We start from the raw sequence: 20,452 nt of genomic DNA, 5'->3' as shown, positions 1-20,452 counted from the left end.
ATCCAGACGGGAGCAGCAGAGTGGAAACTGATTCAGGCTTTCTGGGAGAATTTTGTAATACATGAGCCATGTTTATAATAGGCAGTTTGACCCAGTCATTACAATTCCAGTATCTGACTCTAAGGAAATAATTTAACTAACGTAAAAGGTTATTTTAGGAACATTTTTTTTTTAATAATAGCAAAAGTTTGAAACACTACAGAGTGCCTCACTAACGGGATGATTAAATGAGGATGCACATATACAGAATTATACTCTGAAACTTTTACAAATATGTAAAAGTGATATGTAGGTGATACATATAGATGATAGAGCTATAAAGGGACCTTTCTATATCATATACTTCAGTCAACGAAGCATTTTAGAAAGCATATATTTTATAGCATGAGCATTTATTTATTTATTTGGCCACACTGTGTGGCTTGCAAGATCTTAGTTCCCCAACCAGGGATCAAACCCAGACCCCCTGCAGTGGAAGCTCAGAGTCCTAACCACCAGACCACCAGGGAATTCCCATTATGAACGTGTTTTTGAGTAAGACAGTCTGTAGCTATATTTCTGCATAGAAAAATGTCTGGAAGAATATACATATAAATTATTGACAGTGATTTCTTCTGGGGAGGTGTTACAGGTATATTTCACTTTCCACAATGTATCTTTGTGTATATGAATCTTTACAAATGAACGTCCATTTTAATAATCATCAAAATGATATAATTTCCATTTTGGAAAATATATGTGTATATGGCTGTACTGCTAAGCTGCATGTGACCCTTGTAGTGATCTGATTTTCCTGGATGTAACCCTCAGGGTGGTCCTCAGGGAGCTGCTGGTTTACACGGTGGCGGGCTGTCCCTACTCTCACCGGGGTGTTTTCACCTTCCCAGCAGATGGTAGCGTTGTGTGGACATGCCAGAGCTGAAGCCCAGGCAGCAGGCTGTGTGTGCAAGAACAGTGGACTTGGCATCAGAACACCTGGGTTCAGGGTTCGTGTCGGCTCCTCCTTTTCTGTTTTGGTCATGCTCTGCAGCTCGTGCCGTCTCAGTTCCCCACGGGATCGAACCTGTGCCCCTGCAGTGGGAGCGCCGAGTCTCCACCACTGGACTGCCAGGCAAGTCCCTTAGCAGTCCCTCCTCCTCTGTTTCTTCCGCAGTAAAATCAGGCTTCATTCATCAAACAATATGCATTTATGGAGGATTGCTGCATGCAGGCCTTGTGGCTAGGTGCTAGGAGCCCCAGCTCCTGCCCTGCTTTTCTTCCCAGTGGTGACAGGAGAGTCAGTTCCTACATGAACCAAAGTACATAACAGGAAATGGAACTCCAGGCACTGAGCTGTACTTCCAGTGGTTTCATTAAGCAGAGGAAAGGAGACTGGATCCATTAGGAAGCAAGGGGAACAGCTCAGTGGTAAAGAACTCAGGCTCATTAGTCAAACTGTCTGGGCTCAAATTCTAGCTCTAGCAAGCCGGGGGGAATATTTTTCTTCTTGTAAGGTGGTTTCATCCAGATATTGTAAACATATTTTATTAAATTTTTAAATTTGTTTCTATGTATCTTATTTTTTAAATAGTCTTATTTATTAAATTTTGGCCGCGCTGGGTCTTAGCTGTGGCACTCAGGATCTTCGTTGTGGTGAGAAGCCTTAGTTGTGGTGCAGGGATTAGTTGCTCCTGGGCAAGTGGGAGCTTAGTTTCTGGGCCAGGAATTGAACCCATGTGCCCTACATTGGAAGGTGAATTCTTAACCACGGGACCACCAGGGAAGTCCCTAAGGTTTTTTGTTAAAATTTTTAATTGAAATATATTAATAGTTGATTTACAATGTTGTGTTACTTTCAGGCGTATAGCAAAATGTCTAAGTTTTACTATGTATATATTATATATAGTATTAGATTCTTTTCCATTATGGGGGGTGTTGCTTAACATTTCTCTGATTCAGTTTTTCTCCACCTGTAACACAGGAGCAGTAACTGTACGCAACTCTTGTGGTGGTTGTTAAGATTAAACAAGTTACTGTGTATAACACATTTGGCACAGTGCCTGACACATAGTAGCTGCTCAATAAATATTAGCTGTTACTGTTATTACTCGGTAGAGAGCACATTAGGTCAGTTGCTGCTAACACAATGGTGAGCAAGTTGAAACAGAGGGTTCTCTCTCCATTTGTGGCTTCATTTATGACCGACTACGCTAGTGACTACCTACTCTTTATTTTTTCAAATTTATTTTACTGAAGTATAGTTGCTCTCCAATGTTGTGTTAACTTCTAGTGACTACCTACTCTTGCTGGTCCATGAACATTCTCCCAAGACTTTATGTGCCATTGGCAAGAATGATAGTCCCAGCTAGAGGAGGGGCTCTGAAAACAATTACTGGAAACTCCAGACCAGCTCGCTGGGTCCATGTGGAGAAGCTAGAGTAGTTGGTTCCCTCCTGGTGGTGACTGTTTCTGCTTATTATTTGAAAAGGTGTGGTGTTTGTCTTTTTGTTCCAATCATGTATGGCTTCCATTCCCAAATTCTTCACATGGCCCAAGATGGCTGTTAGATTTCCAGTTGCTCTACTTACATTTGTATTCTCCTTAATGATTTATGCAGTCTGCGTAAGTTAAGGAAATAAGTCCTTGTTTTGGGTTTGTAAGCTTTACCGATATTTTTGCCAATTTATTGTCTTTTGTTCTCAAGCGTTTTTCTCACGTGAAAAGAATTCTGCAAGTATCTTTTCTCAATTTGTTATACTATAGTGGGTCAAGAAAACTTTCTGGAAGAAGTGACTTTGTTTAAAACTCCAGTGATCCAAGAATCCTACTCCTGGGCACGTATCTGGAGAAAACTCTAATTTGAAAAGTTACATGTACCCCAATGTTAATAGCAGCACTATTCACAATAGCCAAGATGTGGAAGCAACTTAAATGTCCATCAACAGGTGAATGGAGAAAAAGACATATATATATACACACATACACAATAGAATGTTACTCAGCCATAAATGTACTCTTGCCTGGAAAATCCCATGGATGGAGGAGCCTGGTGGGCTACCGTCCATGGGGTCGCAAAGCGTCAGACACGACTGAGTGACTTCACTTTCCCTTTTCACTTTCATGCATTGGAGAAGGAAATGGCAACCCACTCCAGTGTTCTTGCCTGGAGAATCCCAGGGACGGGGGAGCCTGGTGGGCTGCTGTCTATGGGGTCTCACAGAGTCGGACACCACTGAAGCGACTTAGCAGCAGCAGCAGCAGCAGCCATAAATGAAACAATGCCATTTGTAGCAACATAGATTGACCCAGAGGTGATCAGACTCAGTGAAATAAGTCAGACAAAGACAAATATCATATGATATCACTTCTATGTGGAATCTAAATATGATACAAATGAACCTATCTATGAAATAGAAACAGACTCAAAGACGTAAAACATTTTTGGTAACCAAAGGGAAAACGGGGTGGGGAAGGAATAAATTAGTTCAAGGTTAGTGGATACAAACTACTATATATAAAATAGGCAAACATGCTGTACAGAGGAAACTCACACAACATTATAAAGCAACTATATGCCAATAAAAATTAATACAACAATAAATTAACACATTTATTAGTAAATTAACAAAAATCAATAAAATAGATAAACAACTAGGTCCTACTGTGTAGCACCGGGAACAATATTCAATATACTGTAATAAACCATAATGGAAAGAATGCAAGAAGGAATAGGTACATACACGTAAAACCAAATCACGTGAAGCTAACACAGCGTTGGAAATCAACTGTGGTGGTTTAGTTGCTAAGTCGTGCCCGACTCTTGCGATCCCATGGACTATAGCCCGCCAGGCTTCTCCCTGTCCATGGGATTTTCCAGGCAAGAATACTGGAGTGGTTTGCCATTTCCTGCACCAGTGGATCTTCCCAACCCAGGGATCGAACCCGGGTCTCCTGCACTGCAGGCAGCTTCTTTACTGATTGAGCTACCAGGGAAGCCCCCCAAATAGACTATACTTCAGTTAAAAAGGAACAATGATAACAAAGCCCCCACTTCCATGGGCGAGGAGCTCAAGCCTGGTGAAGAGGCAGAGAAGAGCGGGGACATGTGTCGCCCTTCTTGGTCACGGCCTTGCTTCTTCTTGCAGCGCATCTGCTCCATTCACCTCTCGCCACTAACTTACCTCCTTGGCCATGTCTGATCCCACACAGCTGGCCTGCTCTCGGAGCATCCTGGCTGCTATGGTCTGATATCTGTGTCCCCTCAAATGCCTACGCTGAAATCCCAATGCCCAATGTGATGGCATGAGGAGGTGGGGCCTTTGGGGGGGCGGTGCTTAGTTCATGAAAGTGGAGTCAGTGCTCTCGTAAAAGAGACCCCGCAGAGCTCCCCAGACCCCTCTGCCACGTGAGGACACAGTGAGAAATCTGAAGCCCGCAAGAGGGTTCTCAGCCGAACCTGACTGTGCTGGCTCTTTGATCTTGGACTTCCAGACTCCACAGCTGTTAGAGATACATTTCTGTTGTTACTAAGCGCCCAGTCTGTAGCATTCTGTTCCAGCAGCCTGCACAGACTAGGACACAGGCCTGGACTGCTCCTTTCAGCAGTAGCTCCTCTCTCCTGCAACGGGGCTGTCTCAAGGGTCTCCACTTTTCAGTCCAAAGTGAAACTGGACTCAATGAGCAATGGCTTATCCAGTCACAGGTGGGCTGGATAGGATGAAGTGGTAGCAGCTGAGGTTCAGTGATATGAAATAAGATGATGGCACCTGCCCGCTTGTAGCTGGATCCTCAGGTGGCAGGCCCCCATGTGGGGTGCTGTCTGGGGGTGTAACGACTGACACATGGCTTAGTACGTGCCCACTTCCCTGTCCTCACATCAGTGAAGGGCTTCACACACACTCACACACAGACCAGCTGGCCCAGGCACTGTTATGCTGTGGTATCAAAATGGTTCCTGAAATCTCAGCAGCTGACAGCAAAGACTTTGTGCATGTGGCCAGTCAAAGCTAACTGGCTTCAGCTCTGTCACACATTTCCTTAATCCAGGACCCAATCTGAAGGACAGCCTTGAGCTGAGACACGCTGCTCCCCTAGCAGGAGGGGGAGAAAGATGGGAGAACCACACGATGGCCTTTAGACTTATGTCTGGACGTAGCATCTATCATATCTGTTCAGTCCACTGGCCAAAAGAATTCCGTGGCCAAGCCTGAGGTTCATATGGAGGGAACATATTCTTCCAATGGGAAGAGATGGTATTTTGAACCGAATAAACATTCTCATCCCAGCCACTAGTAAAATTTGTTCCATTTTGCAGGTGAGAAGACTAAGTCTTAAAGAGGTCACTTGATCAAGGTCATAGATTTGAATTCAGCCCTGTCTGGCTTCAAGTTCAGTCCTTTCTACCATGCAGTCTGGTAGTTGAGGGGGGGTGGTGGTGGTGGGGAGGCTATCTCTTTTTATACTGTGTGGGCACTTGGTATTGTAATTTATCTGGGGGCACAACCATGTCTCACCAGCCCCAGAAGCTTCTCCATGAAAATTTCTAGAACTGAGCCACCTTTGAAAGCTTCCTGGAAGGATACGGAGGTAGAAAAGGGTCAGGCTTGGAGAACTGGCCCCATGAGAGCTGACTCTATTCCATTTAGTAATTTTTTAACTGTTGAATTATTTACCTGTGTTATGAGTTTCTAGGTAAGGACCACCTATCAATCTTTTTGCTTTCGTGTGTGTGTGTGTGTGTGTGTGTTTGTGTATGTTGGGGGTGGGTAAGATCTTCAAAGCTCTTTTCTAGGTAATTTTTAGAAACTTCCAGATTGCATTGGATATTTATATGCACAAAAATGATGAGTGCTGTGGAGAGTGTAACCCATCTAATTTTGCAGAAGAGCAGCAACTCCGCTTTAGATTTAGAAACCCAGCTGCAGCCCCGTGTGCCTCCATTGGGGGTGGGGGCAGAAGTTACAGTCAATACACAGAATACTTTGCTCTGTGAGTAGCTATCTGTGATCTCCCGTGCTTTCAGTGCAGTCTGACCCATTTCGGAGCCTCTGGTTCCCAAGTGCGTCGTGCTGTCTTGATAACACCAGGTATGGTTGGATTGGCTAGGTTGACGTGTGTCCATCAGTGTAGGGATTAAGGTGAGGCCAGAGCTGCGTCCAGGACGCTCAATTGAAGGAGGCGCTTGCAGGAATCCGAGCACTCTTGCCCCACTCAAATCCTAGCCAGGGTGTCCACTGTGCGTTTCCCACAACTCCAGTGGGTGAAAACGCCCCGGGCGAGTTTACTTGCCTTCTTCTCCCCTCCCCTCCCAGACACGCAGGAGAGCCCGGAGGACCTCCTAGCCCTGTTCCTCGGCTCGGCCAGCGAGGTCGATGTCCAGGTGACCGTGTACGTGTGTGTGGCCCAGGCTCGGTGCGGAAGACATAGAGGAGTTGCGTGTGACCGGTGTTAGGCCGGGCGGGTCCATATCCGGGTGGACCCAGTGGGTGGGGCCGCTCCTCCCGCCAGGTCCCGAGGTGGGTGCGGGGGTGGGGAGTGACGCGCGGAGATTCCCTTTCGCACCTTCCCATCGAGAGGGGGCGGCAGGGTGTGGATTCCGGGCGTGCCCACCCTGCGGATCGGCTCCGAGAGCGCCCCGAGCCCCGGGCCTGAGCGGCCCGGCGGGCTGGCAAGCAGATCAGGAAGACCTGGAGGAGGGCTGGCCGAAGCGGCCACCCGCTCCGAACTTGCCAGGGAAACTAGTGCGGAGGGAGGGGCCGGGGCCGCGACGGGGGAGGGGCGGCCGCAGCTGCATCCAGCCCCTTTGGCTTCCTTCCCAGCGCTCCTCGCCTCCTCCTCCTCTTCCTCCTGTATGAGTCAGGCGTTTCCCGGGGATTTGGAGCAGCCACGCGCCGCCCGGGCTCCCGGAGCTGTAGCCGCCGCCGCGCCAGGAGCCCCAGCGCCGGGGCCGCCACCGCGGCGGGCCCCCGCGTCCCGGGCGCGCACGGACCATGGAGAGGGCAGCCCAGGGCGCGGAAAGCGGCGGGGGCAGCAACAGCAGCAGCCGCAGCAGCAGCCGCGCCACCTCGGCGGGCTCCTCGCCCTCCTGCTCCCTGGCGGGCCGGGGGGTCTCCGGCAGGTCGGCGGCCGCCGGGCTCGGAGGCGGGGGCAGCCGCAGCAGCCCGGGCTCGGTAGCCGCTAGCCCGTGCGGGGGCAGCGGCCGGCGGAGGGAGCCGGCACTCGAGGGCGTGCTCAGCAAATACACCAACCTCCTCCAGGGCTGGCAGAACAGGTAACGCGCCCGCCGCCCGCCCCTCCCTGCGCGCTGCTCGGTGTGTGTGAGTGTGTGCGCGCGCGATCGGGCCGCCGGCAAGCCGGGGCGGCCTCGGCACCCGGGCCCACGCCGCGTCCCCGCTCCCCTAGGTGCGCCGCGACCCCACCCCGGGCCCACATCGCAGTGGCGGGGAAGGAAGGAGAGCCTTGGCACATGCAGGGACTGGAGCGACCGGCGAGCGCGCTGGTCCCCGGGCCCTGCCGGCTAGCGGCTTCCGGCACCGTTGGAGGACTGAGAGTGGGGGGCAGAGGGGCGTGCGCGATGCCTGTACGTAAGAGCTGGCCCCATCACGCCAATTCTGTCTGGATCCTAGTTCATTTAAAACTTTGTTGTTTAAAGACGCCACCCCCCCCAGAAATCAGCCAGTTATCCTCGGCAGTTTCCGGGGCGCGCGCTAGCCCCTCGCCCTGTTGGTGGCCGAGAGACTCGGGTCTCTGCGACGGAAGTTTCGTGTTGTTTTTTCTTTGACACTCTCTCCCCTTTCGAAATGGGCAGTTCGCTGTTTAAGTTGTTTTCTCCCTTAAGGGGTCTCCTGAAGTTCCCTGCTCACTCTGCTCTCCCACTTGGGACACGTGGAAGGAGGGGTGTTAGGGCAAGGGGTCGCGGTGTGTGTGGACCGAGGCAGTAAGGAACTCTTGAGAGGAGCAGATGGGGCTCTGCGTTTATGTGTAGGTGTGTGTGTATAGTTTTTCAAAAACAAGTCAAAAATACCAAAATCCACGCAAGGAGAGTGGGGCTTTTTGGAGAGTTTGTTGATGAGATCTGTGTCAGGTCCTTAATAGCCCTTGAATATGAGGTCTTGTGGTTCTTAAGGATGCTTGGGAACACGTGTACACCCGTGGCAGATTCATGTTGATGTATGGCAAAACCAATACAGTATTGTAAAGAAAAATGAAGTAAAATAAGAAAAAGAAAAAGAAAATCACCACAAGAAAAAAAAAAAAAAAAAAAGGGTGCTTGCGAGATTTGCATCACATCCCGGGAGCTATTGCTTATCTCTGCTAGTGACTAGAGCACTTGGCAGTCTCTTCCTCTGTAAGCCGCAGAATGTCTCCAGCTGAAACTGCAGGCAGTTATTTACATGAAGCTCTACTAGGGGAAAGTGTTAGTGGATCCGTTTTGTCTGGACTCTTTGCTACCCCATGGACTGTAGCCCGCCAGGCTTCTCTTTCCATGAACTAATTCAGACAAGAATACTGGAGCGGGTAGCCATTTCCTTCTCCAGAGGATCTTCCCGACCCAGGGATTATACGAGGGTCTCCTGCGTTGCAAGTGGAGAATGGTGACTTCCTAAGTAAGGAAACGGAGTTGATATTGTAGGCAGAGAACTTTCCCCAGAGTTTCCTTGGAGATCTACTACTGTGTTAAGGGAAGCTGCACCTTAACTTTGGGATCCTTTTATTTCCCAAAATAGCCCCAGTGTCAGTTCTTGAAAGCTGAAAAGGAAATAGGTAGAGTGCCAGAGAGGAGGCAGATGAGAGGACTGAATCTGATTTCAGGTCCTGGTAATTGCCTTGTTAATGGCACCTGGCTGTGCCTTGCTTGTGTAGCATTTGGTTTGTGTGTTGGACAATCACCTTTAATTCTTCTTTTTTTTTTTTTTCCCCTGAAGTAATTTATGAAGCCAACAGAGCTTTTACCCTGGATTAGTTATTTCACTTGGGGATGGCATTTTACCTGCAGCATATATTAAAGGATTTGTTCTTTGGAGTGGATTTAGGGGAAATTGGAGTAACTCATGCTTTTGTGTAATTAAATCCTCTGGAGTATTTAGGTTGAAGGCCAGATTGAGAAGAAGCAAAATTTATAACAATAATAATACTAATAACAGCAACAACAACATATACTTGATTGCAGGCTACACAGGTGAAATGTACTGTGTATACTGCGGAAGTCTCATCTGTATTGAATTTGTTTACTGAGGGTTATAGCTGGCTGCCACTGTTTGTTCTTACCACAGTAGACGCATTTGTCTCAAAGCCTACCATTGCCTTCAAAAGCATTGTCTCTCCCTAGTGGTCAGTGTCTCATTGGGGTTTGTTTCCCGCTGTGGCCGAGGGTGCATCAGTGTTCCGGAGAACATCTGTGATGGCTGTGCCCGCATGCTTCTCCCTCCTCAAGGGGTTTTAGAAAGGAGGATCTGGACCAGTGAAAAGGAACAGGGAAGAGAACAAAGATGGAAACTTTGAAAAATATTCACTCATCCATTTATTTATTCAGGCACTATTTTATGGAGGCCCTACTGTGTGCCATGCACTGGGTCAGCTACTTTGGAGCTCCTGCTGTGTGCAAAACACATAGGCATCTTTTCAACATGTAGTGGAGGGGGTCATAGGATGCAAAAGTGGAAGGAAACCTCACCCCCACCCCCCAGGGGAACGCCTTGGTGTCCTTGGTGTGAGTAGTTGGGCTGAGTCAAGCTCCCTGCATTTGGGGGCCTCATGGCATGTTCCTTTGCGGGTTTTTTTTTTTTCTTCAAATTGTCTGCAGCTTATGATGGATCTCCAGCCACGAAGTCCTTGGTGAGGCTGCTGTCTGTTGGTAACACACCAGCTACCCACCAATAGTTTTCACTCTGGTGTCTGCTTGCACATCCCCGAGTTGTTGTGAAGCTTATATTTTAACATTCAGTATCATATTCTGCCTTAATTCATTTGTAGTCCTCTTATCCTCATCTGATGTCCCAAGGAAGGCACTGTGGCCAGAATACAAGATCGGTGACATAAAGGGGGATGGCAGGAGGGAAAGCTACACGTGTGGGACTCGCCTAGGAGAGCACGCCCAGGACACTTGGTGCTCTCATTGGCTGAGAGGGTGCCACGTAATCAGAGTGCGGTGGGGAATCCCCGTTAAGGAGTTTCTATAATCCATTTAGTATAGTTTTTTAAAGGAAATATTTCAGACATTATAGCATGGTAGAGATTTGTAGGATATCATGAAAAAGTGCTTGCATTCTAACTTGCTTCAGTCATCTCTGATTCTGTGCAACCCATGGACGGTAGCCCCACCAGGCTCCTCTGTCCATGGGATTTCCCAAGCAGGAATACTGGAGTGGGTTGCCATGCCCTCCTCCAGGGGATCTTCCTGACTCAGAGATCAAATCCTTGTCTCACACCGCCTGCATTGGCAGGTGGGTTCCTTTCCATGAGCACCACCTGGGAAGCCCCATTAAATGTAAATACCTCTAACAAATAAACACAGTTTCAGAAGGAGGTAGGTGCTCATAGATGAAACATTTATTTAGGGAATTTGTTGGTGGTCCAGTGGTTTGGAGTCCATGCTTCCATTGCTGCGGGCCTGGGTTCAGTTCCAATTTGGGAAATTAGGATCCCACAAGCAACAGGGCATGGTAAATATACATTTATGAAAGTGTGAAAGTGTTAGTCACTTAGTCATGTCCAACTCTTTGTGATCCCATGAGCTCCTTTGCCCGCCAGGCTCCTCTGTCCATGGGATTTCCCAGGCAAGAATACTGGGGTGGGTTGCCATTTCCTTCTCACATATATATGATATATGTATCATATATATATATCAGTATACAAAAAAGATGGTGAAATAAAGACATGTATTTGTGGAAATTTGTGTGGATCTAGTGTCTTTGCGGATATTCACATTTTAATCTAGCGCACGATCTTTTCACCTGCTTTTTGAGTTTCATATGGAGTGAGTGTACCAGGGGGAGAGTAAACCCCAGAGACTGGGGAGAGTCAGGCAGATGCCATATCACACATGGGCTTGTAGGCAGGGGAAGGATTGAAGACTGTTACAGCTTCACAGAAGGATTTTAGGCAGGAAGGTGACCCGGTCTGCGACTTTCAGGAGCTTACTCTGGCTCCTGTGTGGAGATGAGAGTTTTCAGGAGCAGATTAGGAAGCAGAGAGGAGCGCAGCATGGCGGTCCAGGCAAGAAATGCTGGGGGCTTGGACGCTGGAGCCAAGGGAAACGGAGAAAGGGACAGATCTGGAGTGGGGAGGGGGGACATGGCTGATGGATTGGATGCTGAGGTGAGCGAGCAACAGGGGCCAAGGATAGCTTAAACTTTTTAAAAATTGAAATATAGTCGATTTACAATGTTGTGTTTCAGCTGTACAGAAAAGTGATTCAGTTTTCAGTTCAGTCGCTCAGTCGTGTCTGACTCTTGTGACCCCATGAATCGCAGCACACCAGGCCTCCCTGTCCATCACCATCTCCCGGAGTTCACTCAGACTCACATCCATTGAGTCCGTGATGCCATCCAGCCATCTGATCCTCGGTCGTCCCCTTCTCCTCCTGCCCCCAATCCCTCCCAGCATCAGAGTCTTTCCAATGAGTCAACTCTTCGCATGAGGTGGCCAAAGTACTGGAGTTTCAGCTTTAGCATCATTCCTTCCAAAGAAATCCCAGAGCTGATCTCCTTCAGAATGGACTGGTTGGATCTGCTTGCAGTCCAAGGGACCCTCAAGAGTCTTCTCCAACACCACAGTTCAAACGCATCCATTCTTCGGCACTCAGCTTTCTTCACAGTCCAACTCTCAAATCCATACATGACCACACGAAAAACTATAGCCTTGACTAGATGGACCTTAGTCGGCAAAGTAATGTCTCTGCTTTTGAATATACTATCTAGGTTGGTCTTAACTTTTCTTCCAAGGAGTAAGCGTCTTTTAATTTCATGGCTGCAGTCACCATCTGCAGTGATTTTGGAACCCAAAAAAAGTCTGACACTGTTTCCACTGTTTCCCCATCTATTTCCCATGAAGTGATGGGACCGGATGCCATGATCTTCGTTTTCTGAATGTTGAGCTTCAAGCCAACTTTTTCACTCTCCTCTTTCACTTTCATCAGGAGGCTTTTTAGTTCCTCTTCACTTTCTGCCATAAGGGTGGCGTCATCTGCATATCTGAGGTTATTGATATTTCTCCCAGCAATCTTGATTCCAGCTTGTGCTTCCTTCAGCCCAGCGTTTCTCATGATGTACTCTGCATATAAATTAAATAAGCAGGGTGACAATATACATCCTTGGCGTACTCCTTTTTCTATTTGGAACCAGTCTGTTGTTCCCTGTCCAGTTCTAACTGTTGCTTCCTGACCTGCATACAGATTTCTCAAGAGGCAGGTCAGGTGGTCTGTATTCCCATCTCTTTCAGAATTTTCCACAGTTTATTGTGATCCACACAGTCAAAGGCTTTGGCATAGTCAATAAAGCAGAAATAGATGTTTTTCTGGAACTCTCTTGCCTTTTCCATGATCCAGCGGATGTTGGCAATTTGATCTCTGGTTCCTCTGCCTTTTCTAAAACCAGCTTGAACATCAGGGAGTTCACGGTTCACGTATTGCTGAAGCCTGGCTTGGAAAATTTTGAGCATTACTTTACTAGCGTGTGAGATGAGTGCAGTTGTGCGGTAGTTTGAGCATTCTTTGGCATTGCCTTTCCTTGGGATTGGAATGAAAACTGACCTTTTCCAGTCCTGTGGCTACTGCTGAGTTTTCCAGATTTGCTGGCATGTTGAGTGCAGCACTTTCACAGCATCATCTTTCAGGATTTGAAAGAGCTCAACTGGAATTCCATCACCTCCACTAGCTTTGTTCGTAGTGATGCTTCCTAAGGCCCACTTGACTTCACATTCCAAGATGTCTGGCTCTAGATTAGTGATCACATCATCATGATTATCTGGGTCGTGAAGATCTTTTTTGTACAGTTCTTCCATGTATTCTTGCTACCTCTTCTTAATATCTTCTGCTTCTGTTAGGTCCATACCATTTCTGTCCTTTATCGAGCCCATCTTGCATGAAATGTTCCCTTGGTATCTCTAATTTTCTTGAAGAGATCTCTAGTCTTTCCCATTCTGTTCTTTTCCTCTATTTCTTTGCATTGATCACTGAAGAAGGCTTTCTTATCTCTTCTTGCTATTCTCTGGAACTCTGCATTCAGATGCTTATATCTTTCCTTTTCTCCTTTGCTTTTCACCTCTCTTCTTTTCACAGCTATTTGTAAGGCCTCACCAGACAGCCATTTTGCTTTTTTGCATTTCCTTTCCACGGGGATGGTCTTGATCCCTGTCTCCTGTACAGTGTCACGAACCTCATTCCATAGTTCATCAGGCACTCTATCTATCAGATCTAGACCCTTAAATCTATTTCTCACTTCCACTGTATAATGATAAGGGATTTGATTTAGGTCATACCTGAATGGTCTAGTGGTTTTCCCTACTTTCTTCAATTTAAGTCTGAATTTGACAATAAGGAGTTCATGATCTGAGCCACAGTCAGCTCCTGGTCTTGTTTTTGTTGACTGTATAGAGCTTCTCCATCTTTGGCTGCAAAGAATATAATCAATCTGATTTTGGTGTTGACCATCTGGTGATGTCCATGTGTAGAGTCTTCTCTTGTGTTGTTGGAAGAGGGTGTTTGCTGTGACCAGTGCATTCTCTTGGCAAAACTCTGTTAGCCTCTGCCCTGCTTTATCCCATACTCCAAGGCCAAATTTGCCAGTTACTCCAGGTGTTTCTTGACTTCCTACTTTTGCATTCCAGTCCCCTATAATGAAAAGGACATCTTTTTGGGTGTTAGTTCTAAAAGATCTTGTAGCTCTTCATAAAGCCGTTCAACTTCAGCTTCTTCAGCGTTACTGGTTGGGGCATAGACTTGGATTACTGTGATATTGAATGGTTTGCCTTGGAGACGAACAGAGATCATTCTGTCGTGTTTGAGATTGCATCCAAGTACTGCATTTCAGATTCTTTTGTTGACCATTATGGCTACTCCATTTCTTCTGAGGGATTCCTGCCCGCCGTAGTAGATGTAATGGTCATCTGAGTTAAATTCACCCATTCCAGTCCATTTTAGTTTGCTGATTCCTAGAATGTCGACGTTCACCCTTGCCATCTCTTGTTTGACCACTTCCAATTTGCCTTGATTCATGGACCTGACATTCCAGGTTCCTATGCAATATTGCTCTTTACAGCATCGGACCTTGCTTCCATCACCAGTCACATCCACAACTGGGTATTGTTTTTGCTTTGGCTCCATCCCTTAATTCTTTCTGGAGTTATTTCTCCACTGATCTCCAGAAGCATATTGGGCACCTAATGACCTGGGGAGTTCCTCTTTTGGTATCCTATCATTTTGCCTTTTCATACTGTTCATGGGGTTCTCAAGGCAAGAATACTGAAGTGGCTTGCCATTCCCTTCTCCAGTGGACCACATTCTGTCAGGCCTCTCCACCATGACCTGCCCATCTTGGGTTGCCCCATAGGCATGGCTTGGTTTCATTGAGTTAGACAAGTCTGTGGTCCTAGTGTGATTAGATTGACTAGTTTTCTGTGAGTATGGTTTCAGTGTGTCTGCCCTCTGATGCCCTCTTGCAACACTTACCATCTTACTTGGGTTTCTCTTATCTTGGCGTGGGGTATCTCTTCACGGCTGCTCCAGCAAAGCACAGCCGCTGTTCCTTACCTTGTTTTAGATATGTGTGTGTATATATATATATATTTAATGTTCGCTTCCATTGCAAGAAGGATAACTCTTGACTGTGTAGGCTGGGAGGTTGAGGCATCCTTTATGGATCCCAGGGTCACAGGGGACGCACCTGCCTGTGGGTCGGGTGGCGGACGACCAAGAGTTCTGTTTGCGCATGCTCAGTTTGCGAGGGGCAGATCTAGCATGGACGTGACAGTATGAACTCTCATTTGCCCTAAGGCTGAGTTTAGTCTTTGGCCAAAACGGAACTGCTTTGGGGTTGGTTTTAACATCTAGTGTTTTAGGGGAAATAATTTCTTATCGGATCTGGGAAGTGATATTTAAATATTTGAGGGTTTTCATCACCATTCAGTTTTTGATATTTGGAGGAAAAAAGACTGCAAATGTGGAGCCAGCCTCTGATTCTTTCTCGGGTGATTGGTGAGGTTGTGGGAACTCAGGAAAACACCGAAAGGCAAATCTTGAATAGGACAAAGAGGACGAGTACTGGCATTCGAAAACCTCAGGCCAGTGGACACGCATTTGGACAGTTAGAGCAGTGCGGACTCTGGGTCAAGTCCTGGCCTCATTACGGAGCACACCTCTTGCCTTGGGCCAGCTCCCTAATTGCCCTGGGCTTCCGCTTTCCCGCTTGCTTAAATGTTGAAGACAGTGTAACCTCTGCTCTTTCCCTCAGTTCAGTGTGGGGATTAAATGAAGACCCTGATGTATAAGGGGCTGAGAATAGTTCAGGATCTCGGCAAGAAGGAGCTATTCTTGGATCTTCAATTTGCCCCTACTTTAGCGGACCTTTTCCAGCCCATAAAACTCTTGGTCTCTTTTTTGCATGCTGTGATGGCTCTGGGGTTCCATTAGCATAATTATCACAGAGTTCTTTGCAGAGAAGATGATGGGTTCTTTGAGGGGCAAGAGGTTATTTAAAACTTGGAACCAGGCATTTACGTTTCTGTTGGAAGTGACTTCCTTCCTCCTCCAGCCTCTAAAGCCCATCTCCCTGTCATGCTTTTCTCCTCCTTAACCCTTACCACCAGCTGACATGCTCTGTAGTTTCCTCTTTCGTCCTTCTGCACTAGGTATTAGCTCGCTGAGGACAGAGAGTAATTTTGCTTGTCTTGTTCTCTGCTGTATCCCTAGAGTCTAGGACGTGGCATATAATAAAGGTTCAGTAAGTGTTACCAAATGAGTTAGCAAGTAAATGAATGACAGAAAAGACAAGCCAGGATTTAGTTCTGTTTTGGCCAGCGTTTACCACTGTTATTGTAATTCTTAACTCTACCTGCTTATAGATTTGTCCTTGAGTTAGTGTGTTTATCATTTGCTCTGTTCTCTGCAACATGTCTTCTGGGTCAGTAGACATGCCCATCCTGACCTCAGACCCACCACAACCCACCCAAGATGGACCTTTAGGAACCAGATATCCAGGGCTCGCTTTTCACTTGATCTGTATTAACATACTTTGAGAAGACAGTGTTTAGCTCCTGGCATAATTTCCCAGGGTTTGGGGGCCACTTGGCCCGTTTAGCAAAGTCAGTAGAGGCATATATTAACTTCAAAAGTAATACTGCATGAAAATGAATGCTTTTTGAGAATTCCAATAGTTTTAGAGACAATTGGTGGTGATACCAGGGTTGAAAATCACTGTTCTGGTTTAATGTTCTTGTCTCCTCGTGCTCTGAAGGATTTGCACATCTTGCTGTCTGGGTTGTCAGATTGTTCTGACTCCCCACTTACATTGTTTAGGGACATTAGATGGCTTCATTGACAATAATTATAAAAGAGGATTGCTTAGATTACAAAGCTGCATATTATTTCTATGTATTGTATGTAATATATACAACTATATATGTATAAAATATACAATAATATATGCATAGAATGTTATCCTATATAATATATACAAGGGGAAGAGGGCATGGGAGGATGAGATGGCTGGATGGCATCACTAATGTAATGGACATGAACTTGGGCAAACTCCGGGAGATGGTGAGGGACAGGGAGGCCTGGCGTGCTGCAGTCCATGGGGTTGCAGAGTCCGACACAACTGGTGACTGACAACAGTATATTGTATATGTTTTGTACTGTAAACATATGTATATAACACATTATATATAATATATGTAATGTATGCCATATGTTAATCACGTCCTGTGGGATTGGCTGTCCTCTCACCCCTGCCTTTTTAAAGTGTACATGTATTTGATGTTTATATCAAATGGGCTTCCTTGGTGGCTCAGATGGTAAATAATTTGCCTGCAGTGCAGGAGACCCAGGTTCGATCTCTGGCTCAGAAAGATCCCCTGGAGGAAGGTATGGCAGCCCACTCCAGTATTCTTGCCTGGAAATTCCATGGGCAGAGGAGCCTGGCAGGCTACGGTCTACGGGGTCTCAAAGAGTCGAACACAACTGAGTGACTAAAACACACACACATGCACGTGTGTGTGCATACTTGCGCACACCCTGAATGGTTATTTTTTTCCCCTAAGATGAACGTGCATCCATTGTACCATTTGAAAATGTTATCGAGGAAAAAGAAAGCTGCCCATACCTTCCCACATAATCTCTGAATAACTGAATTTCTGAGGGTAAATTTTAAGTCTTATATATTCGTTCAGAAAAATACACAACTCCTAAAAATACATAGTTCAGTGAATTTTCATGCACAACCAGATCAAGAAAAAGCAGCCCCTTCATCCCATCCCTTACTGTCATCCCCGACCCCTGTAGGCACCACTATTCTGACTCCCAATACCGTATATTAGTTAGGCCTATTTTTAAATTTCAGATCGTGATGTGATCTTTTACGTCTGGCTTCTAAGCCCCATTCATGTTGTGGTCTGTTTATTTCCATTGCTGTTTGGTATTCTGTTGTATGAATGTACAAAATATATTTGTACCTCTTGTAGATTGACATTTGAGTTCCTCCCAGTTTTGGGCTCATGTGAATAGTTTTGGGAAATACACGCACACCTGTCTGTGGGTGGGTACCTAGGTGTGGAGGTGTTACAGGTGTCCCACTCACGAGAGGCATCCAGAGAGTTTCCCATGGTGGCTGTGTCTGTTAGTACGCCACCAGAAATGTGAGCGAGTTCTAGGTGCTCCACAGACTCGTCCATACTTGACATTGTCTGTTCTCTTCGTAGCCAGTCTGGTGGGTGTGTGGCGGTATCTCCTTGTGATTTTAATTTGCCCTTTCTGATGGCTAATGAAGTTATTAGCTTTCTAATATCGGCTTTTTTCTTATTAAATTGTGGAATTTCCTGTGTGTTCTGGGTCTGAGTTCACTGATAGGTTTCTGCACACATGGGCACAGGTGTTCTGTATGCAGAGAAAGCAACTTCTTTCATGCTGTGGTTTGCGAGTTCATCTCTTACTAGTGTCTTGATAAACACAGATTCTAAATTTTAACGTGGTCACATTGTCAATGTTTTCCTTTTACGGTGGGTTCTTTTTGAGCCCTGTTTAGGACATCTTTGCCTGTCTCGTGGTCACGAGATGGTCTGTGACATTTTCCTGTTTTAAAATATTTACTTTTATCTGTGTATTTGGCGGTGCTGGGTCTCAATTGCAGCGCATGGGGTCTTCTGTCTTCGCGGTGGCGTGCAGACTCTCTAGTTGCTGCGCGTGAACTCTTCAGCGGCAGCTTGCAGGGTCTAGTTCCCTGGCCAGGGATTGAACCTGGGCCCCCTGTGTTGGGAGCGTGGAGTCTTATCCATTGGACCACTAGGGAAGTCCCTATGATATTTTGTTTTCATTAATTAATGAAAGCTTTCATTAATTTTATAATAGTGAATTAACTTCTCAGACATTGGAGTTGATACCGGGGGAATGTGGGCCGCTGGCAGAAGCAATATGACCTTAAGGCTTCCAGTCTGTGTTAGTTTTCCTTCGGCTCTTATGAAAAATGACCCCAGACTTGGTGACTTAAAACAACAGACATGTATTGTTTCATGGCTCTGGAGGCCAGAAGCCTGAGGTCAGTTTCACTGGATGGAAGTCAGGGTGTCGGCAAGGCCGTGCCCCCACCGGCTGCTCTCAGGGAAAGTTCTTCCTGCTTCTCCTAGCTCCTGCTGACTGCCAGCATTCCTTGGCTCGCAACTGCATCGCCCCAGTTTCTGCCTCTGTCTTCCTGTTTCCTTCTCCTCCCTGTGTGTCCGATCTCCCTCTGCCTCCCTTTAGAAGGACTGCTATGAGTGTGTTTAGGGTCCACTTAGAGAGTCCCTCCATCTCAAGACCCTTGAGTTACTCAGCCCGCCATTAGGGCCTCCCAGGTGGCTAGTGGGAAAGAACCCGCCTGCCAGTGCAGGAGACCCAAGAGACAAGGGTTTGAGCCCTGGGTCAGGAAGATCCCCTGGAGGAGGGCATGGCAACCCACTCCAGTGTTCTTGCCTGGAGAATCCCATGGACAGAGATTCCAGGCTAGGGTCCGTAGGGTCGCAAAGAATCAGACACGACTGAAGCGACTTAGTATGTGCCAAACACTTTGCCGTATAAATTGACAGTCATAGGTTCCAGGAATTAGGATGTGAACATCTTGGGGGTGGGGAATGGCATTCCCGCAGTCATGAGTCCAAAGTGGTTCTTAAGCTGTTTGGATCCCTTCTCCGTCCACCTTGCCTACCTTCCACTGGTTGCCATAGCAACAGCCATCTCTTTCAGGGGAGGGCGCAGGTTGCTGTCATGAGTGTAAGTGGGCTTGTTAGGCCAGATTGGTGGGCTCATTCATCTCTGCCTGGACAGAGCCCTTGGGCAAGTATTAAGTAGGTAATATTGTGTGGAAAATTGTTTCTAATGCCCATGAGTAAACCTAATTTCCTTTAACGGGCCAATCAGAGTTTCTTTGGGGTTTCTTTAAATACTAATTGAGCAATCAGTTTTGGAAGAATACATGTAATAATCTGTGCTTTCCATTTTGTCAGAATGACTCATTAGTCCAAAGACTTCTTTTTCAAGTCATAAGAAACATACAATACGATAATCTTAGATGTTCCATTTGAATTTTGATACTTGTTTATAGCATGTAACCACTGCGATTCCAGTCCCAGTACTGACCCAAGAGAAATGAAGCTCACGTCCACACACAGACTTGTACATGAACAGCAGCTTGGTTTGTAACAGCCAAAAACTGGAAACCACCCAAACACCCACCTATGAGTATACGGATAAGCAAAGTGGTATATTCACAGATACACTACGACGCAACAACAGAAAGAAATCCAGTATGAGTGACTGATGTGGCAGCAAAGAGGACCAAACTCAGGTCTTTCTGAGTTAAACAGACCAGACTCTGAAAAGGATAAGCTCTGATGGTTCCACCCACTGATACATAAAACCCAAAGAGACAAAACGAATTCACGGTGATAAAAATCAGAAACAGATTGCAAGGGAAGGGGAATGGGCTGGAAAGAAGCACAAGGAACCTTCCTGGGGCTGAGTTGGTGGTCACTTTAGACCCAGTATACAGATGTTTCTCAGACCTTCCTCCCCTGTGTTGGGCCAGGTGACAAACGGTTTTATCTGTGTAGTGGATGCTGGTCTCTGCTGGGTGTCCATCACATGGCCTGGCAGGGTGTGACCCATCAGACAACAGTTTGAGAACCCTGGGAGGAGAGGAGAGACGTGGGTCTTTGTGTCCTGAAAGCAGGATTGAGATGGTTGTGCTGGAAACGTGGGAGGCTCTCTGCATGTTTCCTCTGGGTGGCTCCT

At 46.7% G+C, this 20,452-nt stretch overlaps 1 protein-coding gene across 1 annotated transcript in view; it reads left to right on the top strand.

Annotated features, from left to right (window-relative positions):
- The first annotated feature begins 6,831 nt into the window (after positions 1-6,831).
- OSBPL10 (oxysterol binding protein like 10) overlaps positions 6,832-20,452 on the top strand; it is a 342,133-nt gene continuing 328,512 nt past the window's right edge. Inside the window, exon 1 of the mRNA XM_027957942.3 lies at positions 6,832-7,249. Within this exon, the coding sequence (XP_027813743.1) occupies positions 6,969-7,249 (281 nt within the window). The 5' untranslated portion in view covers positions 6,832-6,968. The remainder of the gene's footprint in view (positions 7,250-20,452) is intronic.

The sequence above is a fragment of the Ovis aries genome, chromosome 19, assembly GCF_016772045.2.
Source record: "Ovis aries strain OAR_USU_Benz2616 breed Rambouillet chromosome 19, ARS-UI_Ramb_v3.0, whole genome shotgun sequence".
Lineage (NCBI taxonomy): Eukaryota > Metazoa > Chordata > Mammalia > Artiodactyla > Bovidae > Ovis > Ovis aries.
This window is presented reverse-complemented; position numbering and strand designations above follow the sequence as displayed.